Source organism: Grampus griseus (genome assembly GCF_964374135.1).
Source record: "Grampus griseus genome assembly, chromosome: 13".
Classification (NCBI taxonomy): Eukaryota; Metazoa; Chordata; class Mammalia; order Artiodactyla; family Delphinidae; genus Grampus; species Grampus griseus.
In genome coordinates this window covers 76,044,778-76,066,874 of record NC_139007.1, presented here as the reverse complement: position 1 = coordinate 76,066,874, position 22,097 = coordinate 76,044,778, and the positions used below count along the sequence as shown (strand labels likewise).

The window sequence follows — 22,097 nt, the reverse complement described above, 5'->3', positions numbered from 1 at the left end:
CCCATTAAAAATAAGAACTTTCCTCCCCAATGACTTATATACAAATATTTCATTCTCCCTTATTGTGCTTCGTTTGAATCACCCCTTTTACTTGTGGAGGCTCTAGTAGTGTATATATGTATATAATGTATATAAACAAATGCATTTATTTGACTTTCTAAATCTTTTCACAGTCCTGGTTTTAATTATTTTGATCAGGAAATGTAAAAAAATTAAAAATAATGCATATCCATTCTGGGACATTATATTTGAGAAATGGTGATTGTTAGAGGCAAATATAAGACTTCATCAGAAGGAAACACTAAAACACTTATCCTTTGTTTTGTTTTTTTTTCTCATCCAACAGAGATGTGGGCTGGATCCGCATAACGACAACCTATAGGATCTGAGATAGTAAATTCATTTATTCCAATCCACGACAGCTGTCTTCCTGAAACATTGCCCTTGTGTATCTGGTGCATATTTGTGCCTTGTTAGATTGAAGAATGAACGCAGATTGTAAGGTTGAGACTACTGGCAGGTTGTAGATTCAGGAATATTCTTATAAGGGAAGCTGGCACCCTGTTTTCTACTGTGTCTTCAAAGGAAACTACAGTGTACTTGATTCATTTAATCAATGCAGACAAAAGTTCAAAGTGGAGAGCTTTAGGTCATGGGCCATCTAATTTGCTTGTCGATATAGATCAAATAAAATGGGTGATTGCCAAATCTCTAACTGTATTTCATGCCAAAGAAAACCAAAGAGACGAATTGTCTTAGAGAAACTACTTAGAAGACTGACATTTTACAAAGGAAACCTTGACATGTAGCAAAGATCAAAAAGACCAACATATTGGTGATGACATTATAGAAACATAATAATCAGGAAAATATTCTTGGGTCATTGTTAACATTTCATGACCAGGTAACTACAGAGGAGTGAAAAGTAGATCACCGATTTTTCTCCACGGTCATTTGAATCTTTCTATTTTGAGATTAAGCTGACTGGATCCATATTTTTTTTAAAAAGTTTAAACTGTTCTGAAAATCAACAAATAACTTCTGTCATTTTATCTTGCTGATTCAAAAGGCATAAGTATTCTGAGCAGAGTTTTAAAAAAAGAAAATACGATGTAAAGGGAGCATGTAGTAAGGAGAAATTATTGAGAAATAAAGAGTACATTTTAGTGCTTGACTTCCTGCAGGGATAAAGTGATGAGCTCATCGACCCACTATTACCTTTTCGAACACTTGGATGGGAGCAAAGAAACTGCACAGTTAAAACTGGGGAGAAAACCACTGAAAGCCTACGAGTGGAAAATCTCCCACTATGACTCTCAGGAAGGACTCACAGTGCACAAGAACCAACCTTTCTGCAGCGGACACGTTACTGGGTTTCAGATTACCTTTCATGTTAATTTCTTCCCTTGCAATAATGGAGCTAGGTAAGAGATGTTATTTTTTTTAAAAAAAATACAAAACAAGACATGAAGGTGGAAGTTATGTCTTAACTGAAGATAATTTTAAGGTTAACATTAAAGGTCAAAATAGAGCAAAGTATTCTCTTACAGAAGACTGGAAAGTCTTGGAATTCCACATCAGTTGCTTTGATCAGAGGTAGCATTTACTTTACATGTTACTACAGTGAATTTAATAATTAATGGTTTTTCTTTGATGAGACTGTAAATGTTTGCTTGAAAGCAATATTACATGCAGAAGGGCCATCTGCGATGGTAACCTCAATGCACATACCACAGCACGTTTCGGTCCCTTTGGGCATCTTCCTTGTGATTATGTACGCAAGCAAACTCAGTGTGGTTTGGTTCTTTCCTTCCTAGTGCTTGATTTAGTTTGGTTGTCCCTCTCATGTGCAGAATGGAGTGGCCAGCGAGGAAAGAGTTTTGATGACTCAGAGCAGGCACTTTCCTAGGAAACCAGAGCTTTCCAACATTCTTGCAGTGACCTGCTTCCACATAGATGGTGGCTTCTAAGCTCAGTGAGGGTCTGAGTGGCATGAGACCCAGTTAGGGTAGTGGAGCGGTTTCTGCTTCCAGATTTTCTAGCTGAAAGTCGAGAAAGAGCAAAGACAGTGAATGTTTCAGATAAGGTTGCAGTGCACATTTACTGGGCATCTTCTATGTGGCAGAATTATATTGAGAACCTTCATGTATACTTTCACCTGCAACTTTCAGAGTTTTTCCTAAATATCAAGACGTTATTTAATCTCCTGGGTCATTATGAATATGCTATTGCATTTGTACACACAAATGAATAGGAATTATACACTAGTCATGAAAGAGATGTTATTGATGGGTTCTTGAAAAAATATATTTTAACCCAAACTCTGTTTCCCTCTGTCCTTGACTCTCTTCCCTCCTTGTCTTCAAATTGTTCATGATTTGACCAAACTTTCAAAAGAAAAGCAACATCTCTTTTTGTAGTACTGTTTACATTCTTTATTTCTAGGTAAAGAAATTTTATATTTCACCCAATTCTCCAAATCAGTGGATTCTTTTTTCTGAAGCAACTGATTTGAAGTTCAGAGATTTCCCCATCCCCACCTCCACTGTAAAGCTAGCATATCTGTTGAGCAAAAATGGGACATTTGTTCCCACACAAAATTATGGCTTGATATTTTCAAATAAGGGAGGAGGATTATGAACATGAAACAAATTTTATAATTAACAGATAATTGCTGTGTCCTGGTTTTTAACATTTTTGTTGAGAAGAAAGGAGGTGTTTGTATAGTAAGTGTAAAGGGATGAGAATTGTTTTCCTTTAACTTCATTTTGGTAACTTTCAAACTTCAGGAAAAGTGTAAGAATTAGAACGGTACAAAGAACACACGTGTACCCTTTACCCAGATTCACCTACTGTTAAGATTGTACCCCTTTCACTATACCATTTGCTTTCTCTTCTTTTTTTCTCCTTCCAAACTGACACAAAGACACACACACACACACACACGCATTATCTTATTGAACCATTTGATGCTAAACTGATCCCTCAATATTTCAATATACATTTCCTAAGAATAAGGGATACAGCGATCACTATGTGATCGCTGTGGAAGAGGCAGTATGAGCCCTGGATGCCCCTGCTCATCCTTGCTGATTGTGCCAAACTGTAAGGCTAACCAGTGTCTGACCCTGAACAGTTCCTACGATGGTAACTTAGACGATTAAGTAGGTCAAGGTGACCATAGCATTGATCACTGTGGACTGCTTACTCCTGGGAGGTTGGTTTATTGCTTGCTGCCAAAGGGACTGAGATTTTAGCTATGGGTTCCTTGACTGTGACTCAACCCATTGTGTGTGCAGCCACCATCTGGTCCCATCGCATCACCCCGTGGGACTTGGGAGCAGGGAGAACCTACCAAGCTAAAGCTTCTACAGCTCACTGTGCCCCTAAGTATTTTTATCTACTTTGGGCCCCTATGGACTTGTGGCAAGACAACCTGTTTGCTTGCTCAGTCAACTCCTTTGGAGTCTCGTTATCTTGTCATCTTCTAAGAGGATGAGATGCTTCCCAAACTGTACAACAAACAGTGTGTCAAGATGGATGATGACTTTTTGAAAGAGAAAAGACAAGGGCTCATGGATGAGATTTGAGGAGGTGAAGAAACTCCTTGGGAGCTAGTGGCAAATGTTCTGGCCCATGTGGTGCAGAGACAGGGAGCGAATGGTCCACCCTGTCCTACCTGTTGTTAAACATGAGTTGAGTTGATGGATGGAGGCTGAGCAGTGAGGGAAAAAATCTAAGCAGCTTCCCAAGTGGTGTCATGGTTGCTGCTTGCTCTCCTGTGGACTAGGGAACCAGGAGAGCACCCCAGGCCCCGCCATGGAGGAAAGCACAAATGCATTCAGTCTTAAGTCACAACCGGGAACATCCAGAGGTCGATATGTCCCTACAGTGAACACCAACTTATAGACCCTTAGTGAGAGGGAAAGAAGCCAGCCCAGGGGCATTTCAATCAACAGACGGAGCAACTGTTAGACCCAGAGCTGACGGAGGAGTGAGGAAGGTTATGCTCTTAGAGGGTGAATGGAGCACCTCGGCTGTCAAAATCTTGGGTGGGCTATGACTCGAAAGTGGCTTCCAGAGGCAATAAAGAAAATATTCTTTGCGCTATGACTCCCCATTACCAGAAACATAGCTCAGCACTTCATTTCACTGTCCAGCCATTGGAGACAATGTGTGCCTTGTCTATGTACGCGTTTAGTTGTCTGCAGGTTCGTCATATAATCTGTCAAATTTGCCTGAGGACCTAAGCATGCGGCACTGGAGGCACTGCAAGAGCAGCCCAGCCCTGGAGCTTTCTGAACCACAGATTTCTGTAAGAGGAGGCAGCCTCCATGAGGGGTATCCCTAGGAGCCTTCCTGGCACCATTCCCCACTTCAGCTGCGGCAGGAATATCTTAGGCTTTGGTGTTGCTGGGAGGGGGAAATGATGAATGCTCTCTCTGTCTCCAGATTCCAGCCCCGCAGACTGGCAAAGCAATCATGTGGTCCACTGGACACGAAACAGCTCTGATTGCCGCACTGACCTACTGCGGGGTTTATCACCCCGGTCTGTGTGCTGTGAGGTCAGAGGAACTCATGTGGGTTTGGCTGGTCTTGCGCTATGCCTAATGCAGCTCCTAAATGTGAAAACCTTGTATGTGTACAAACACACACAGATAGAGGCAATCTTGTTTCATTTAAGCTCATACCAATTCTTAAGCTTCTCCTGATACCTGACTGCCCTTGGGTCATGCCATGTGTGGCTATCAAGGCCACAACTATTTGGTGACCCTGCTCCTATAGGTTCTCCAGATCAATGTAATTGTGATCCGAATCACGTTCAGCAACAAGTCTAGAATTGGAATAACCTGCCCCCTTCAGTTATATGTTTGTTACACGGGAGAGAGAGTGCTACAGGCTATCTCTCTACTAGGCGTGGGGACAGGAGGATTAGTGCCTCTTTGACACCCTGCAATTATCAGCAATGACACCACTCCTTGGATTACATTCTTTTCGATAGGCCCTCAAATAAAGAAGACTGTGCTACCCAAAGGATACATGAATCCCTGCGTCATACAGTAGTGTGAGTACTGTTCCCTGGCATCAGAGTCCACTTTCTAGAGATAGGCCAGGCACTCACCCTTGACTTTAGCTACCATAGCCAATGAGGTGGAATAGGCCATAGGAAAGCAACAGGCCAGGCTAAACTCCCTGACTGTAACTGAGTCACTGATTGGCCTTTGACTACATTCTGATAAGTATGGTTGCCAACCACACCTGTTGTGTTGGCATCCATGCTATCAATAACAATATCGTGGTGCAATCCATGCACATCATGAGAAAAAAGCTACATGAGTATCTGCAGTAAGACCTGTCAGCCCTCTCTGGGACTTAATGAATTCAGTCTGTGGTCTGGAAGTACATGGCTGAGGTCAAAAGTGCAGGTTGACCTGATCCTGTCGATAGGGATCCTATGGACAATAACCCTAATCACATATTTATTGAGATAAATGAGACAGATTGGGTCCTAGCCTCTATCAGTATGTCTAATCCAAATTGCTGATGGGGCGGCGTAATCCTAGGAAAATTGAATTGAGCCAAGAATAAGTGGAGCTGACAGGTGCATTACCGTGGGAGGCAGCTCATCAGGCATCCCTGTACATTCTTGCTGACTGAGCTGAGCTGCAAGGCCTTACTATCTTCTGACTCCAAGTACTTTCTATAGCCACAGAGTCAAGGAAGACCCTTTACTGCCAAATCACATAAGGACCACAGTAGGACCAATGTGCGATTCCTTGCTCTTACGGGAGGAAGATTGCTTTGTTCACTGCTTGCTACAAAGGGTGGTTAAGCGCTAGCTCTGGGCTTGTCAGGTGTGGTGCGATCAACTGTGTGCATAGTGACAATCAGGGTCTATTGTGTCACTCCATGGGACATGGGGGCAAGGGAACCAGCACTCCTGTGTTGACGCTCCTACTGTTTGCTGTGCTGTAATAAACTGTTTTCTCTGAACCACTGGGTCACATTGTCTATTTTTGGCACCCAGAGAGTCATAACAAGCTGAACTGTTTAGTGGCTGAGATAACTCTTTTGGAAACTTGCTACTCCCTGCCATTTTCTAAGACTGGGCTTCTTTCCTGACAGTACCACAGTACCATTAGAGATTCAGTAAATTTAACATTTGACATAGATAAAATATTTTCATCTACCATCAGCTTTCCAGTTTTTTCAAGAGCTTCTTAAACTGTTATTTTTTCCAGAAAGCCAACTAGTAAATCCACTTGGGCTATTTTTTAACCTATTTTGAAAAATAAAGTTTTGAAAAGCTTTAAGGTTCAAACTGAAGCTTCTTTAAAGCACTTTTAATCTCTATCCATACAATGATTGACATGTGCTTCCTATCCCTGGAAGGAGTTTAAAAGATTGCCTTTTCCAATTTCATTAATCTATGGGAGGAAATAGAGGTCTTGAGAGGGGAAGTGACAGGCCCAAGAGTATCCGTTGAGAAAAGCCCATTTAATATTTTTATTTTTGCTCTTTGCAGCACTCTCTTCCACTTCTATTTTCTCTGTCCTATTTGTGATGCCATCCAAAGTTACAGTTGAAGCCAGTACCAGACTTGGGTCCCTCTGAAGCTGATTAGTGTTTCAGCCAGTAATAGACTTCAAATTCCCATTCATTACAGAAGCCATAATAACAGAGCCACACAAAAAAAACTTTGGGAGTGGATGACTCATAGGTAAAGGTCTCCATATACCTAAATAATGGAGAACTCATCCCTTCTTCCAAGTTCCATTGCCGGAATCAAACATATTGGGATCTAGAGTATAACAAGGGGTCACACTTCAGTGAAGGAGAATTCAAGGAGAGGTGGAATAATCTGCTAGTTCAAAGGATCCAGACTCAATATGCCATATGCTTCCTTCTGCTTTTAATATGAATTTTTTGTTCAATATAATAAGTTCTTTCACAAAAGGAAGCTTTGGTGGTTACTTTTGTTGTTTACTACGAGAAGCTAGCCCCCAGACTCTGAATAGGGGTAATTAATCAAGCCCAGAAATGAGCCCTAATTCACTGGCCGTCGACAGAAGCTGGGAAAGTCCTGCTTATGAAGAGATCCCCTTGGCAGTCATTAGCATGGGATGCCAAGTCCACACAGCTGGTTATCAGCAGCCTGGCACCAGAACCCAGGTGGCTTGGCTTCTATCTTGCATTCTTTCACAAGAAAGATTGTAATTAGTTAGCCTTTGGCACGCTTCTCACAGTTGACAATTGATCACTTTTAAAAGATTTCCTCCTTTAGGATTGTAACCAGAAAGTGACAGGCTTCAAAACACAGCCAAACAAAAGTGAAAACCCAAACAAAACACAGTCTGTTCTATTCTCAGAGATATGAAGTTTCAATATCTTGTTTGTATTTAGGCCATATATTTTGAATGAGTGAGAATAAGAGATTGATAATCAATTTTAGAACCCTGGTTAATGCCTGAAATTATGGGACATTGCCATTTATTCTAGTAAAGCATTGGATTTGGAACAGATTTGTCCATAACTGGGACTAATGATCTACAGTGGGCTTTTTGAAATGCTTAGCGGAAACCATTCTGTGAGATGTTACAACGTGTCTCTTGAAAAACTGAGACGGTGCTCAGATAAATTTGAGAACTTTAGCTTAAAGGACTAGATGCAAGTATATATACAGGACTAAATGCAGCACACACACACACACACACACACACACACACACACACACACACACGAATACCAATAGGGCTTTTCAAAGCCTTTAAAATGCTAATCCAAGTATCAGTCCCCATGACCAAAATAAGATATGCAACGTTTCTGAACATTTGTCTAAAAGCTATTTTTTAACGGACCACATATTAGCACTTTCTATAGGAACTCAGTGGAACTTGTAAAAAACTAAAAAAACTTATGAAAGAGTCACTTGTTCTGATTCCCTAAACATCAAATCTTAACACTTGAGTTCTTGTAACATCCCCTTTTATGTAGGCAAAATGCTGATGTTTGGACATTCAAGACTTCCAGTGACAAGGGAATCCTAGTGTCTCAAAGCTTAGAAAAGCCTTTCTTTGGTTGTATTGCAATCCCTTTCCCTGTAGCTTCCACCTGTTGGCTTTAATTATTGGAGTCGTATTGGTAAGTCCAATTCCCTGCTCACATCCCTTTAAGTATATGAAGACAACTATCTTGTGCCGTTTGAGCCTTCTATTTCCCAGGTAACCATGGGCACTTATTTCAACCATTTGTCATATTAAGGAATTTTAACTCCTTTTGCCTTCTTGGTTGTTCATCTCTGAACACAATCTATTTTGCTTATTTCATTCCTGAAGTGTGTTGTCTATTAGAGTGATGCTAATATTTCTTTGGTTCTAGAAACCAAAATTCTATTGATGTGATTATCTATAATTCCAAGAGTTGATATGGCCTATATCATATTGTTGGTTCATGAAATAAAATCTTTATGACTTTTTGCACATCTGTTATCACTCACATTCTATCTTTCTATAATTGAATTTTTGGACTAAAGTTTTTCTTCTAGTAACTACTATAGTTTTAGTTTTTTCTCGCTCTTCTAGTATGTTTGACTCCTTACCTGATCATAGGTTATTGAGCATTTCTCCATTGATTGGGACCCTTCAGGTGGGAATCAAAGCTGTACCATTATATTCAGATCATAATTCAATATAGGATAGAAGTGTAGAAATTAACAAGTGTTTGTCAAATCTCTTGTCAAAAACACTATTGATACTGGGGTACCTGATTTCTCTGTCCTCTAAGAAAATAAAATTTGTCTTGTAACTAATTCTTGAGAACTTATCTCACCTCCTAGAGGTTACTGCTTCCTTTCTAAGTGCTCTCAAAATACACTTTAATAATCTGATCTAGGTTCTTAAAACAATTAGCACAAAGCTACGTGGTCTTTGTAGTTTTCATAACTCCTTTGCCTTTGAAGTTATGATTTGTGTTTCATTAATTGTGTTTCATTTACAAGTTCTCTTAGTGTTTTAAGATCTCCAAGAGATTCGAGTTCATTTCTGAATGTTCTCTAACAATATCTTCACCTTTACTGGTCTTCAATTCTTTCTTAATAATGTTTCAGGCTGAAGATCGTTTCTCTGAAAGAGAAGCTTGAAATAAAATCAGCGTTGAAGAATTTTGCTTTCTCTTGTCTTCCATTAATACTGAGTCTTATTCTTTGCAACTGGTTAGCAGTGCAGACTAAAGCTTTGTTTGAGAAATCAGTGTGATATTTCAGAGGAGATCTAGTCTAAAGTCAGAATACCTGGGGTCTAGTTCCAACTCTCAGGTGGTGCTTTAAGGACATGACTAATTTGGACCTTGATGTTTCTTCATCTATTAAACATCATTGGTCAGCTTAGATCAGTGGTTCTCAACTGATATTTACGCTAATGGTTTTCAACTGATTGTTTTCCTCGGGGGGGGGGGGCAATGTCTGGAGACATTTTGGCTGTCACAACTGGGGATGGGTGGGTGATACTGGCGTCTAGTGGGTAGAAGACAGGGATGCTGCTAGATATCCTGCAATGTGCATCCCCTCACAACAGAGAATTATCTGGCCCAAAATGTCACTAGAGCCAAGGTTGAGAAATGTTGGGATAGACCAACTTTACGATCCCTTTTAGCAGCATTAGTTCATTCCTTTAAACTTTTCATTACAAGAGCTATAATTCAACTTCTTGGGGGAAAGAGAATAGAGGAGGTGAAAACAGTAAAACCTCACTAAGTGGCTTACACTAGTATTACTAGCCAGTTTCCTGGCACTGTGCTATGTATTTTACATGGCTAATTATGCATCACATTCACATCAAAATAACTGTTAGACACTATAGTTACGACCATTCTTACATGTAAGGACATTGAAATATAGACAGTCTCAGGAAATTCCACAGGGAAATTCATCTGGTCAATGGTAGGATCTGGCCAAATAAATGAGTCATCTAAATTTTTAAGATTTTATATTATATTTATATTATATTATATTTAAGATTTTATATTATATTTGCTATTCTTATTTAATTATAAAGTTTCCCTTTATCTGCTGGTATTCTAAATTAAATTTACACATAGTAGAGTTTACATAAAATATAATTATCTATCTTTTTCTTTAGTCACAATTTTTAAAAACTCTATTTGGAAACTAGGTATTTGAAAAGACTCTCACAATTATATATTTTATATTTGGAAAAAAGCATACAATAAAAAAATACATTTCTGGCCTACAATTTCTCCATTTATAACATCAGGCGGTTTGGATTAGATGATCTATATACTTTTTCAGTTCCAATATTCTAGAACTGTGAATATTTTTCATCTTCTTGATAAATCCAATCGCATTATTGGGATTTAGATGTTGATATTTACTTACAGTGTAGCCATTTGAAAGGTTATTTGTTCCACTGAATTTCTGAAATAACCAGAAAAATCTTCAGTTGTTAAAGGGCATACTAGCCATTCTGCAAGCCTCTATCTGCAGCATTTTAAGGTTCTAGGAGTGGCATGTATCTCGTCTGTTTCCAAAGAGTATCTCGAAGACAGCACTTTTTAAAAGTTGATGTTTTGAATTTGAATGAGCTCACATGTAACTATATTTGAGGATTTCTGAGTATAAGAACATGTTAGCTGACATGTCAGAGAAAAAGAAAGAACAACAAGAGTGAGATATTTTTGCTAAGTTGTTAAATTATGGGATGGATTAAGTTGGTGATTGCATTGTGAAACATAGAATGGCCATATTCTATTTCACATCCACTATTCACTGAATTTTCTCATTGTTAAGTTTATTTTTAGTAATTTGACTTTTCTTAAGATATTCTTATTTATTAATGTCAATTTCCATAGGCTTTACTTTTTTGCTTTCATATCAGATGTCTTAGAGGTACCTATTTTATCACAAGAAAAATTTTATTCATTTCTTGTGCTTTAAGGGACTTAGACATATCATATGGGACTCTGGATCATATATATATCTTATATATAGTATTTTTTAATCTTTATGAAGATTTGATAATGTATGTAGGAAAAAAAGGAAATAAGTAGGGCTTGATAGATTTTGTAGATTTCCAGTATCCCTGAATTTCTGTTGTCTATATGGAAAACAGAATAGTAGGAAGAATGTGACTAATTTCCAACACAAAATATATTCTGTGTCAGCTTTTTTCTCTCCCTTCCTTCCTTTCTTCCTTCCTAATAAATACTGCACTCTACACAGACAAATTCTTTTTCTACATATTCATTCTCATTCTTGGACCAAGGGGGCCATTATTTTAAATTATAGTGAAACTTTCAGCTTATATTTATTTGATATTTGTAATTACATGGAACTAATTTATCAGGCTAGTTATTTGCATGTGTTCCTAATAAGGCAGGTGTTATAGAAAGAAAAAGTTGTTCATTTCCTTTGATTCACAGTGAAGCAACAAGCACTAAATTAAATTCATACTAATCTCCCACCCAGGTATGGTTAATATTTACATTGCCAGATATGCATTCCTTCTGCATACATCATTGGCAATGGGGATGACCAAACTCACATGGGGTCTTGAAAGCTGGTATTATAATCTTTTGGATATGTATCAGGAATGCCATTCACGTTTTGAAAAGTACTATTACAATTTTTTAGCACTAAGAATAAATCCTGTTTCTAGCCTCCACTTACCCACACCATATGTGTGTGTGTGTATATATATGTGTGTGTGTGTGTGTGTGTGTGTGTATGTATATATATATATAGTATTCTATTTATATGGTATTTTATTGGTATTGGTATGTTATACTATATGGTATTTTATTATTTTATATATATGTTATTTTATTGCAGTAAAAGTATAAATCATAGACAATACGGTTCTAATATTTCTTTTCATCGTGAAAAATTTCTACTCATTTCAAAGCTAGGAACTCTACTATATAAGAAAGAAATTCTTGAGTGTAAAGGGAGAAGGCAGGCAAAAGTTATGGCTCTAGGTGCTTGATTTCCAGGGTGATAATAATCAAAAAGGAAATATTAAGACATATTTTATTCTAGAAAGTTGTAGTTCTCACAACGTCACCCCCAAAATAATTTTATAATTTTAAAAAAATTGTAGCGATTTGTAAATATTTATTGCAACTGACCAAAAGATAACCACATCAGAATGATATTCAGAAGTTAGTGGTTGGTCATCTTCATTCCAATGATAACGTTGTTTGAAGTGAGGAAAAAATATAAAAGCAAAAAATACTATAAAACTGAATTTCAAATTCATAAACGTAGAAGTAAGAATACATGTGTTGTAGAAAGTTAAAAGAGAAAAGAATCTGCCTCTCATAGCTGACTCCCAAAGCTAAAAAGAATAGATACATTTATATGTATAACTGAATCACTTTGTTGTACAACTGAAACTAACATAACATTGTTAATCAACTATACTCCAATATAAAATAAAAAGTTTAAAAAAAAGAAAATAAGATCAACATGTTCCAATGCACTAAATCTCAATGTAAGGACTTTTTCATGATAAATGTTTATAAAATAGCAATTTACCACTTAAGGTTGCCAAATTAATGACACATCATTTTGAGTTAATTTTTTAAAGAAAAGTGTGTTGCCATATTTTATCAGTTAGTTACATTAATTGGAATAACAAGCACAAGAAAATGCTGCAGTAATTATATTAGTTAATCCAATCTTTAAAACTCAACCTCCCTAAAAGTTCATAGTATTCAGTCAGGAAGAACTCTAGCTAATTCATATATCAGTGTCCACTGTACTGTTCTGCTGTACAGAACAATCTTCTGCCCACCAGAAGTATCAATCAGCCCACCAAGGTGATAGCTGAAAAGACTGAGTTCTTGCAAGATGAAGGGTTTCCTCCATCACATGCTGGTCAGGGGCAGCACGACAACTAGAACATTCAACTGACTCCCTGTCCTGGTTCCTCTGGCACCACCAGCCCGCCAAGCTGCCTTCTCTAGTAGGATAGATGTGATTGGACTCACAATCCTAAAGTCAGTTTATGAAAATATTAAATGAACTTCTCTGATGTTAATCAAAAATTTTAACTGTGGAAAAGAAAATTCTATCATTCAGTAAGAGTCAATATGACTTTACTCACAGCAAAAGATTTTAGCCAAATAATTTGAGCTCATATAAGGGTAACCACGATCCCCATTATTGGATTTCTAATTCCCCGTGATAGTCATTAATCTATGTGTTTACTTTTATATACAGATATGCAAATACACCAAGAATACATCTAAACAAGCCCATATAAAGGCCTTATGGCATTCAAACTGTCAGTATATAAATGTTAAAATTTAGTTCTAGGAGACACCACTGAGCGTAGTGAAAACCAGACTGGGGGATAGTAGGGCACATTAATTAAAAGTCTGGGTTATAATATCAAATTCAACTGGGTTCATTCCTCAGCCACTGCCCTTTACCTATGACCTTAGGCAAGTTAATTCCTTAAGCATTGGTTTCCTCAACTGCAGAGATAATCCACACCTCATATGATTAAATAAGATATACTGGATACAAACCAGTCAATAAATGTTATTACTAAAGTCTTTTTTTTTACATAAACCTATATTTATTCAATGCAAATATTGTAATTCCTTTTTTTAACCATTTTTTATTGAAGTATAGTTAATTTACAATTTTGTGTTAGTTTTAAGTGTGCAGCAAATTGATTCAGCTATATGTATATATATATTCTTTTTCAAATTCTTTTCCATTATAGGTTATTACAGGATATTGAATATAGTTTCCTGTGTTATACAATAGGTCTTCTTGTTTACCTATTTTATGTATAGTAACGTGTGTATGTTAATCCCAAACTCCTAATTTATCTCCTCCCTCCCATTAAACCCTTTGGTAACCATAAGTTTGCTTTCTATGTCTGAGTCTGTTTCTGTTTTGGAAATAAGTTCATTGGTATCATATTTTTAGATTCCACACATAAGTGATATCACATGGTATTTGTCTTTCTCTTTCTGACTGACTTTACTTAGTATGGTAATCTCTAGGCCCATGCTGCAAATGGCATTATTTCATTCTTTTCTCTGGCTGAGTAATATTCCATAGTATATATGTACCACATCTTCTTTATCCATTGCTCTGTCCATGGACATTTAGGTTGCTTCCATGTCTTGGCTGTTGTAAATAGTGTTGCAGTGAACATTGGGGTGCACGTATCTTTTCGAATTAGAGTTTTGTCTGGATATATGCCCAGGAATGGGATTGCAGGATCATATGGTAACTCTACTTTTAGTTTTTTAAGGAAACTCTATACTGTTCTCCATAGTGGCTGCACCATTTTACATTCCCACCAACAGTGCAGGAAGGTTCCTTTTTTTCCACACCCTCTCCAGCATTTATTATTTGTAGACATTTTAATGATGGTCATCCTGGCTTGTATGAGATGATACCTCATTGTTGCTTTAATTTGCATTTCTCTAATAGTTAGTGATATTGAGCATCTTTCCATGTGCCTGTTGGCCATCTGTATGTCTTCTTTGGAGAAATGTCTATTTAGGTCTGTTATTACTAATAGTTAAATATTTTGTGGCAATAAACATATTTCCAAGTAAACAATATTTTCTCATCCCAGATTGTAGCCTATTTACAGAAACATATTAAGCTCTTCTGCTATATTTATGAAAGGGATAATTCATTTTAAACTTAGATATACTCTAGTGCTGCACATGCATAGAAGCACGCCTATATCATGCATGTGTATGCTCTCTCTCTCTCTCTCTCTCTCACACACACACACACACACACACACACACACATACACACTCTCTTAACTGGAACTGTTTTCTTTTTAAACCAAAGAATTGAAAGAATAGCCACTTTGGCCTCATTCACAAAATATGCATTAATGTGGTCAAACCTGGTAATTTTGTGAGCTATCCTCATTTGGGACTTTTGTCATGGAATTGAAATGCTTTTCCTTCTCAAATTGGTTCTCCACAGATGTCTTGTAAAAAAGTCGAGAGCCAAATTTTGAGAGTGATTTGACAAATTAGGCTTCTGCTTTTAGTTTAGCTGGGGATAATATAGTTTTTTAGTTAACGCAAATGCAAAGCATCTCCTCATTTCTTGACCTGCTACTTTGATCAAAATGTCAAGAAGCTGCTTAAAAAATAGTAACCTAAGGGTTTAGGAATGGGCTTGCCATATTGATGTGGAGTTAGCAGGAGGTACCATAATGTTAGCTTTATCATTGTTATATTACTTTGTTCTATAAGACTCACTGATTGATATATTAGAAAGTTAAGGCTTTGTCACAAGATAACTACATTATTTTGCTAAACACAACATTCATTTGGTGAAAAAAATTAGTATCAATCAGCTTGACCAAATGGGTTACTCAGGTTAGACAAAACAGTAACTTTGGTAGTGTTTGGATGAAGTTACCTTTTAAATCAGCTTTCAGTTTAGTGTTTTGTTCAAAATTCAGATTATTGGACCCTACTTTGACTCAGTGAACCAGATTTCTTAGAGTTCCTCAAAAGTTACACTTTCTGGAGCTCACTGTAAAGCCTGAGATCCTCTGCCTGAGACCATATACTAATATTTGAGTGCAAAGTGGTATTTTGTGGGATAGCAGAGAAAAGTTTTGGATTAATATGAGAAGTCTAGATATTTGTCTGGGTTCTGCCTCTTACTGGTGGTTTGATCTTGTATAATCATTTAACCTCCCTGAACATTTTTTTTTTCATGTTTACCCATTAGGGTTACTATAGGAAGCTGATGTGATAAAAGCACTTTTTAATCTTCATGCTATCATATAAGGGAAAGATAGCATTATTATTATGGTTATAGTTAATGCAAACTCTTTAAATAATAATCTAACTGACATAACAGAGTTGTCTTTTCCCATATAATGTTATACATTAAAAAATAATCTAGGTGTCAAAACTAAAAATACATTAGAGAATGTGATCAGGGTGGAAACCAAGCAGTGAAGGCAGGCCAGCATCTCAGGTCTGAGTTGGACCTGGACTGATTTGAGCAAATGATGGAAGTGTTTTGAAGCCAAGTGGAACCGAATGAGGACAACAACAGGGTACAAAGAAATTAAGTTGCATTGAGAGCAGATGGAAAATGAATGCCTTTGCCTAAGTCTACCTACCAAAGATCTAGAAGACATAAAGACAACAAGCTGAACATAAATCAGGCATGGAACACTACAGCTGGAGCAGTATGCTGGACCCTGGAATGCATAATAGAATATGAGACCATCTTTTTTTTTTTTTTTTCCACATTAAGCCAGGGTATGAGCTCTTTAGGGCACTGAGTCTGGTTCTTGACCCCCTTATCAATAACACTTATTAAAAATAAAATTAGAAGGCAAGCACCAATGTAAGAAAATTTTTGAAAAGTGTAACTTTGGATCAGAGGACTAAAGGCTGGAGAGAAAAAATAAAGAATCCCTCCTGTGAATATTTTTTTTACTGAAGGGTGAGCCTGAAATAATGTCAGGGTATTACACAATCCTTTAGCTTGTCAATCAGTTGCAAGAAAGGGGTCGCTCCTACCCCCTCCAGATCTCCTGAAAAGATATTTATTCAATCATTCATTTATTCAACAGATGTTTTTGGAGTACACTTTACTGTGCTAGGCAGATACTGGAGATACAAGAAGGAGCAAGACAGATATAATTTGTGCTCTCAGGGAGCTAAGGCTAACTTGTCCCATGCACCATGTGCCTACTGTAGATGGTTAGCAAAAGTGGCCACAATGACTTCCCTCCCTACATTCACACCCCTTTGCAATGTGACTGCAGCTCCATCAATAGGTGGAGTCTGTTTTCCAACCCTTTGAACCTAGAACCTGTGATGGCCATGAGAACAAGCCTGGGCTGACACAGATGATGGAAGATGAGGATCCATGAGGAGCTAGCCATTCTTGCTATGGCCACCTTAGATCAGCTGGCTGACAGCCGATAGGGCAGCTCACCACAGAGTGAGCCCAGCTAAGACTGGAAGAACTGTCTAGCCCAGCCCAGCCCAGCCCAGCCCAAATTACTGATCTATAGAATTGTAAACTAAATAAATGGTTGCTTTCAGCCATTAAATTTTGGAATGATTTTTTATGCAGCAAAAGCTGACCAAGTAGCCCTTAGCTATGTAAGTATGACTCAAAGTTTATCTTGGGCACATAATTTTCTTATATGATCAAATTACCTTGATAACTGCCAACTCTCCACTTGACTTTGCGTTGCATGGACATGATCTCAGTGTACAGTTTCAGAATACAGACACCCTGGGAAGGTTTGATATTGGATCTCTGATCTGCAGAATATGAAGTTGACTAATGTGCTTGACATGTGACACATACAGTACAACATATTTCTTGGAGAAAATACAAATACATAGATAGGTAGGACATAAACATCTACAATGGTACAGACAGCAGTTAAACAGTTAATGCAAATCCAATTAGCTTTGTTTCCTAACATGACGGTTCATGACTTAAAAAAAAAAGAAAAAAAGAAAATAACACCTCCTCGTCAGATACTGAATTTGTAAACGAATCAATGACCTATAGACACAGCCGTAAAGTCTCCAATTTTTCCCCCAAATAATTTTATTATTTTGATATATTAGTGAAAAGATCACCAAAGACTTACGTATTGTTCCAGATGTCTGTGTGTAACTGCCTTGATTCTAATGATGACACCTCAGTGGAGATTAGTGAAAGGGATATTTGATTTATCTTAATTTTCAAATATGTCAGTGTCTTTTCCTCTTTTCCTGGCATCCACTCTTCTGTGTCCAGCTCTCCCAGCTGGGCGTTTTGGGAAAGCAGCCAATTCCAGGGTTAATGTGTTTCTGCTGTTATCTGACACTGATGCTGCTTCACAGAGGCAGCAATGAAGATAAGCTCCATTTGGATGTATTTTTAAAGCAAACCTTTTAGTTACTTAGACCAGAGCTTCCCCAGTTAGCTTCCTTTCTCCTCTCTCTGGCTGTGCAAGAACCACACATGTGGCTGTGAAACTGCTGGATTTGGAGGGGAGTCAAGGGCAGTGTCGGGGCAGCTGAAGGACACTCATGCTGAACTCAGGAAAAACACTCCACCAGACAAGCTGGGAGCTGTACTTCCAGGAAAGCAAGGCAGGTGAAGGGTTCTGAGAGGATCAGATATGACAAGAGACCTCGGCAGTGGTACAGGGTACAATACCAGCAGCCACTCCCCAAAGTGCCTGAAAGGAGAGGGAGGGTATAAACAGGTGCTTAAGGAGAGAGAACGAATCCTTTACAATGGCCATCGTTTTGCTCCAATGGTAAATATTTTAACCTTAGTTTAGGACTGAGGGTTTTAAGTTGCATTCTTTAACGTATTATCTTCAAGTTAGAGAAAAATCTATTTAAATTCCTACCATCTTTAAGTTATTCACAAGATTTCCAGAATCACTGAGAAGGAGAGCTGCTTAGTAAAAGGAGCAGGCTTAGAGATCTTGATGTGAAAAAAAAAAAATTAAAGAAGCAGAGTAGAAAAACTGTTCTTTCTGGCTTTTGTTTCTGAAATGGAATTAGAAGTAAGACATAATAAGTTAATAATTTCCCTTTGGTTGGAAATAGGCCTGCCATCATTACCTCATGCTCCCCAGGGCTTGCGAGTTCCTGGGTTCATTTTAACATTATTTAATATCAAGAGTATGAGGATTCATGTCGCCATGGCAGATCCTTCTGGGCCATATTACATTGGTCCTGTGGTCAATTAGAAGGGGTGAGCCCTTCTAATTGGGCTGGGTTGGGTGGGTTGGGTGGCAGTAGTGGCCGTCACAAGGGACAGCGAGGAGTGGGGAACAGGAAGCAGAGAGGAAGCAGCTGCATCCTAAGGGAGCCAGGCTCTCTCTCTGGCTCCGCGACTTGACTTCCTGATGATTTTTAGGGAGACATCTGTCCCCACTGTTCTGCTCCCTGACCCTAGAAACTTTACCTAAGATTCTGACATGAGGATTTACTTTCACAGGGAGTTTGAATTTGAGTTCTGTGTTATAAAATTCCACAGGCTGTGATTTTTGGATGCTGGTACCATCATTCAGAAATTTACTTACTTAAGTTAATTTTAATAATTCAGTGACTGATTTACTTTACAGGCCAGACCCCAAAATTTCCAAACCAGTGGCTTAACAAGGCGATATTAACTTAGAGACAGATTTTTTTTCTCTTTCCTCCTTTTTGATTTCTCATGTGATTATTCTGCTGTGTGTAAACCTTGCATCTTCTGTGCAGGCTCCCATCTGTACTCTTCTGTGCATAGGGATATATCTTCCAACAGATAGTCACTCCTCATTATAACCTCAACTGGTATGATGACTGTTGCAAAACTAACTTACTTCTAATAATTAAGTAATAAGTTTGATGTTTTCTCTAGAGTTCAGGTAAAAAAATTTATAAATCAGTGACTCAACCAAGTTAAGGACGGGCCATTGAATCCTCTTTTCTCCTTTGGTGTGACAGTGAGTTGCTGGGAACATCATCACCCATCACTACAGTGGACAAAGTGCTGACACTTTCTCTGTAACCACAGATTCAGAGCAGGACTGGCTTTTGAGAAGTGACAGGGACATTGGAGTGATATGCATGAAACACCTAACATTGGGGGGAATGAGAAGAATTCTAGATTAAGATCACTTCCACAATGTGCTGAAGTCATTAATTTTGCATAGAAGCAAAGGCTGTGAAGATAGTAGATTTTTAGTAGATTTATGGATATCTGATTGGAATGTCTCTATATCTGAATGCATATGTACAAAATACATAGAGCTCAGCCTCAATCCCCTGGTTACTCATCCTTTTCCAGTGGATTCAAATCTTGGCTTTTAAGAAGCTCTATAACTTTTCTGTCATCCCCAGGAGGTACACCCAATCCTAGAAGCTGCCTACCTGATGGTTAGTCCTATCCACTGTGTTGGCCGTGGAGGGATGGTCTCTGGTGTTCTGACGTATTCTAGTGGAGTTTTGCTGCTCAATGGTGGAGGAAGTTGGGATGCAGAACTCTCTGAAGCATCGTTTGAAGTTTTCATCCAGAAATGCATAAAGGACCGGGTTCAGGCAGCTGTTTGTGTAACCGAGAGCAATGCAGAAGTGCCATGAAACAGTCTGGAAAGTAGTTTCTGGGATTGTGATCAAGGCTTTGACGATGACATAAATGTGAATGGGGGTCCAGCAGACGATGAACACAGCCACAACCACCAGCACCATCCTGGTGATTCTTCGCAGGTTCCGATCCTTTTCTTTGGAGCCAGAGAGCATGCGGACGCTCTTGAGGCGTAAGATCATCAGTCCGTAACACACCGTAATGACGAGGACAGGCATGATGAAAGCAAAGATGAAAACACAGATTTTCAGCAGGTTCTCCCAGTACCAGGTTGGGTGAGAAAATGTTAGTGTACAATCTATGGAGCCTAGAAGAGAAGAATGATAAGGAAGAACTAGCAGCAACTTTTAATGATGTCATGAGGTGTTACGATTGCCCTTTTGCTCTCTAATTTATCACCTTGACCTGGGTTAACTTCTGGCTATTACTACACAAGCCAGAAAAGGAAGATTTAAAGAAACCATGGAAGAAATTCAGTTCTCTCTTGATTTTCAGGAGAGTTATTTTTTCCAGATACGTCATTTAGGTTTTCCACTTTGATGACGTTAAGCTTTCATTCAGTCAACAGTTATGAATCTCTCACCGTGAGCTAGATCCTCTATGGGGTCTAGGCTGATATAAAAATATAATCACTGTCAAGATTCTATAGGGGTTTCCAGGTAATGGATGTCTTCACTTTATTTTCTGGGTTTTTTTTTTTGGCCACCCATGTGGCTTGCGAGATCTTAGTTCCCCAACCCGGACACCACCGCAGTGAAAGTGCTGAGTCCTAACCACTGGACCACCAGGGGATTCCCTTAACTCCACTTTTTGATGGGTGATTTATCATTCTGAAGTGAAGTCTAAAAAGATAAATTTGTCATGTAGGCAGCCACTTGAGGTTTTAAAACAAGCGTCCACTTAATGTTCTTTGGGTTTAAGCTCTAATTACTCTTGAAAGAGCTGTGTTCTTATTTTCCTGTCATTTTGATGAAGTAAGTGCAGAGAAATCAGGAATCGATAGATTATGGTTTATCTTCTCTTTCAAATGTTTACTGGACTTAAAATTATAGGGGAAAATTCCTATTTCAAAATATTCAAAACTATTTTGCTAAAAAGAATCATTAAAATTACTGTTTGTCTACAGCATGGGACCACTCCATAATTTCTACTTGGCTCATGACTTCACTAACATATCTATCTATATTCTCTCTATCCCTCAGGCCTGCAGCCGTACTCACCTTGCCGGTACTTTGTTGTTGCCATGAACATCACAGGCAGACCAATGGCTGAAGAGAGGATCCAGTTGCAGATGTTGACGATCTTGGCATTGCGGGGAGTGCGGAAATCCAGGGCCTTGACGGGATGGCAGACTGCGATGTAGCGATCAATGCTCATGGTGCAGAGGGTGAATATGCTGGTGAACATATTATAGTAATCTATGGAGATCACAATCTTGCAGAGGATGGTTCCAAATGGCCATGTTCCCATTAGGTAATTGACACTCTGGAAGGGCAGGGTACTGGTTGCTAGGGCATCTGCCAGAGCAAGGTTGAAAATATAGATGTTGGTGGCAGTCTTCATTTTGGTGTATCTAAGAGATGAAGGAAGAGCAGTGGCACCGCCAGAAAGAAATAAAACCATCAGGGTGAAATGTAGTTAAGCTTTCAATTAAAAAGCAAAAACTAAAAAACAAAAAAACAGAACAAAACAAACCCCCCCAAAACCAAAGCAAAAACAATTGCAAGGATTAGTGGGAAGCATTTGAGATTAGATACAGAGGAACTCTTTCACAGTACTAGATTGGTCATTTATAACCATGTGCCTATGGGCTATATATATACCTTCTCTAACCATCACTTTCATTATCTGTAAAAAAGTTATAATAAGAGCTGCCATACTGATTTATTGGTTTATTTGCTTTTTTAAAAAATGTGCCGGACACTGTGATAGGTGTAATAGACACAGGGAGGGCTCAGTCAAGTATCCA

General features: G+C 38.3%; 1 protein-coding gene across 2 annotated transcripts in view; it reads right to left on the bottom strand.

Moving 5' to 3' along the window:
* Positions 1 to 2,003: 2,003 nt before the first annotated feature.
* Positions 2,004 to 22,097, bottom strand: part of OPRM1 (opioid receptor mu 1) — a gene marked incomplete at both ends in the record, with an annotated part of 53,023 nt that continues 32,929 nt past the window's right edge. The window contains 3 exons of one of the 2 annotated variants that reach the window (XM_082669212.1): positions 2,004 to 2,042; positions 19,915 to 20,435; positions 21,349 to 21,701. In XM_082669212.1, coding sequence (XP_082525338.1) covers positions 2,004 to 2,042; positions 19,915 to 20,435; positions 21,349 to 21,701 — 913 coding nt within the window. Of the gene's footprint in view, positions 2,043 to 17,265; positions 17,311 to 19,914; positions 20,436 to 21,348; positions 21,702 to 22,097 lie in introns of those variants that run through there. The other variant, XM_082669211.1, reaches the window with a different exon arrangement.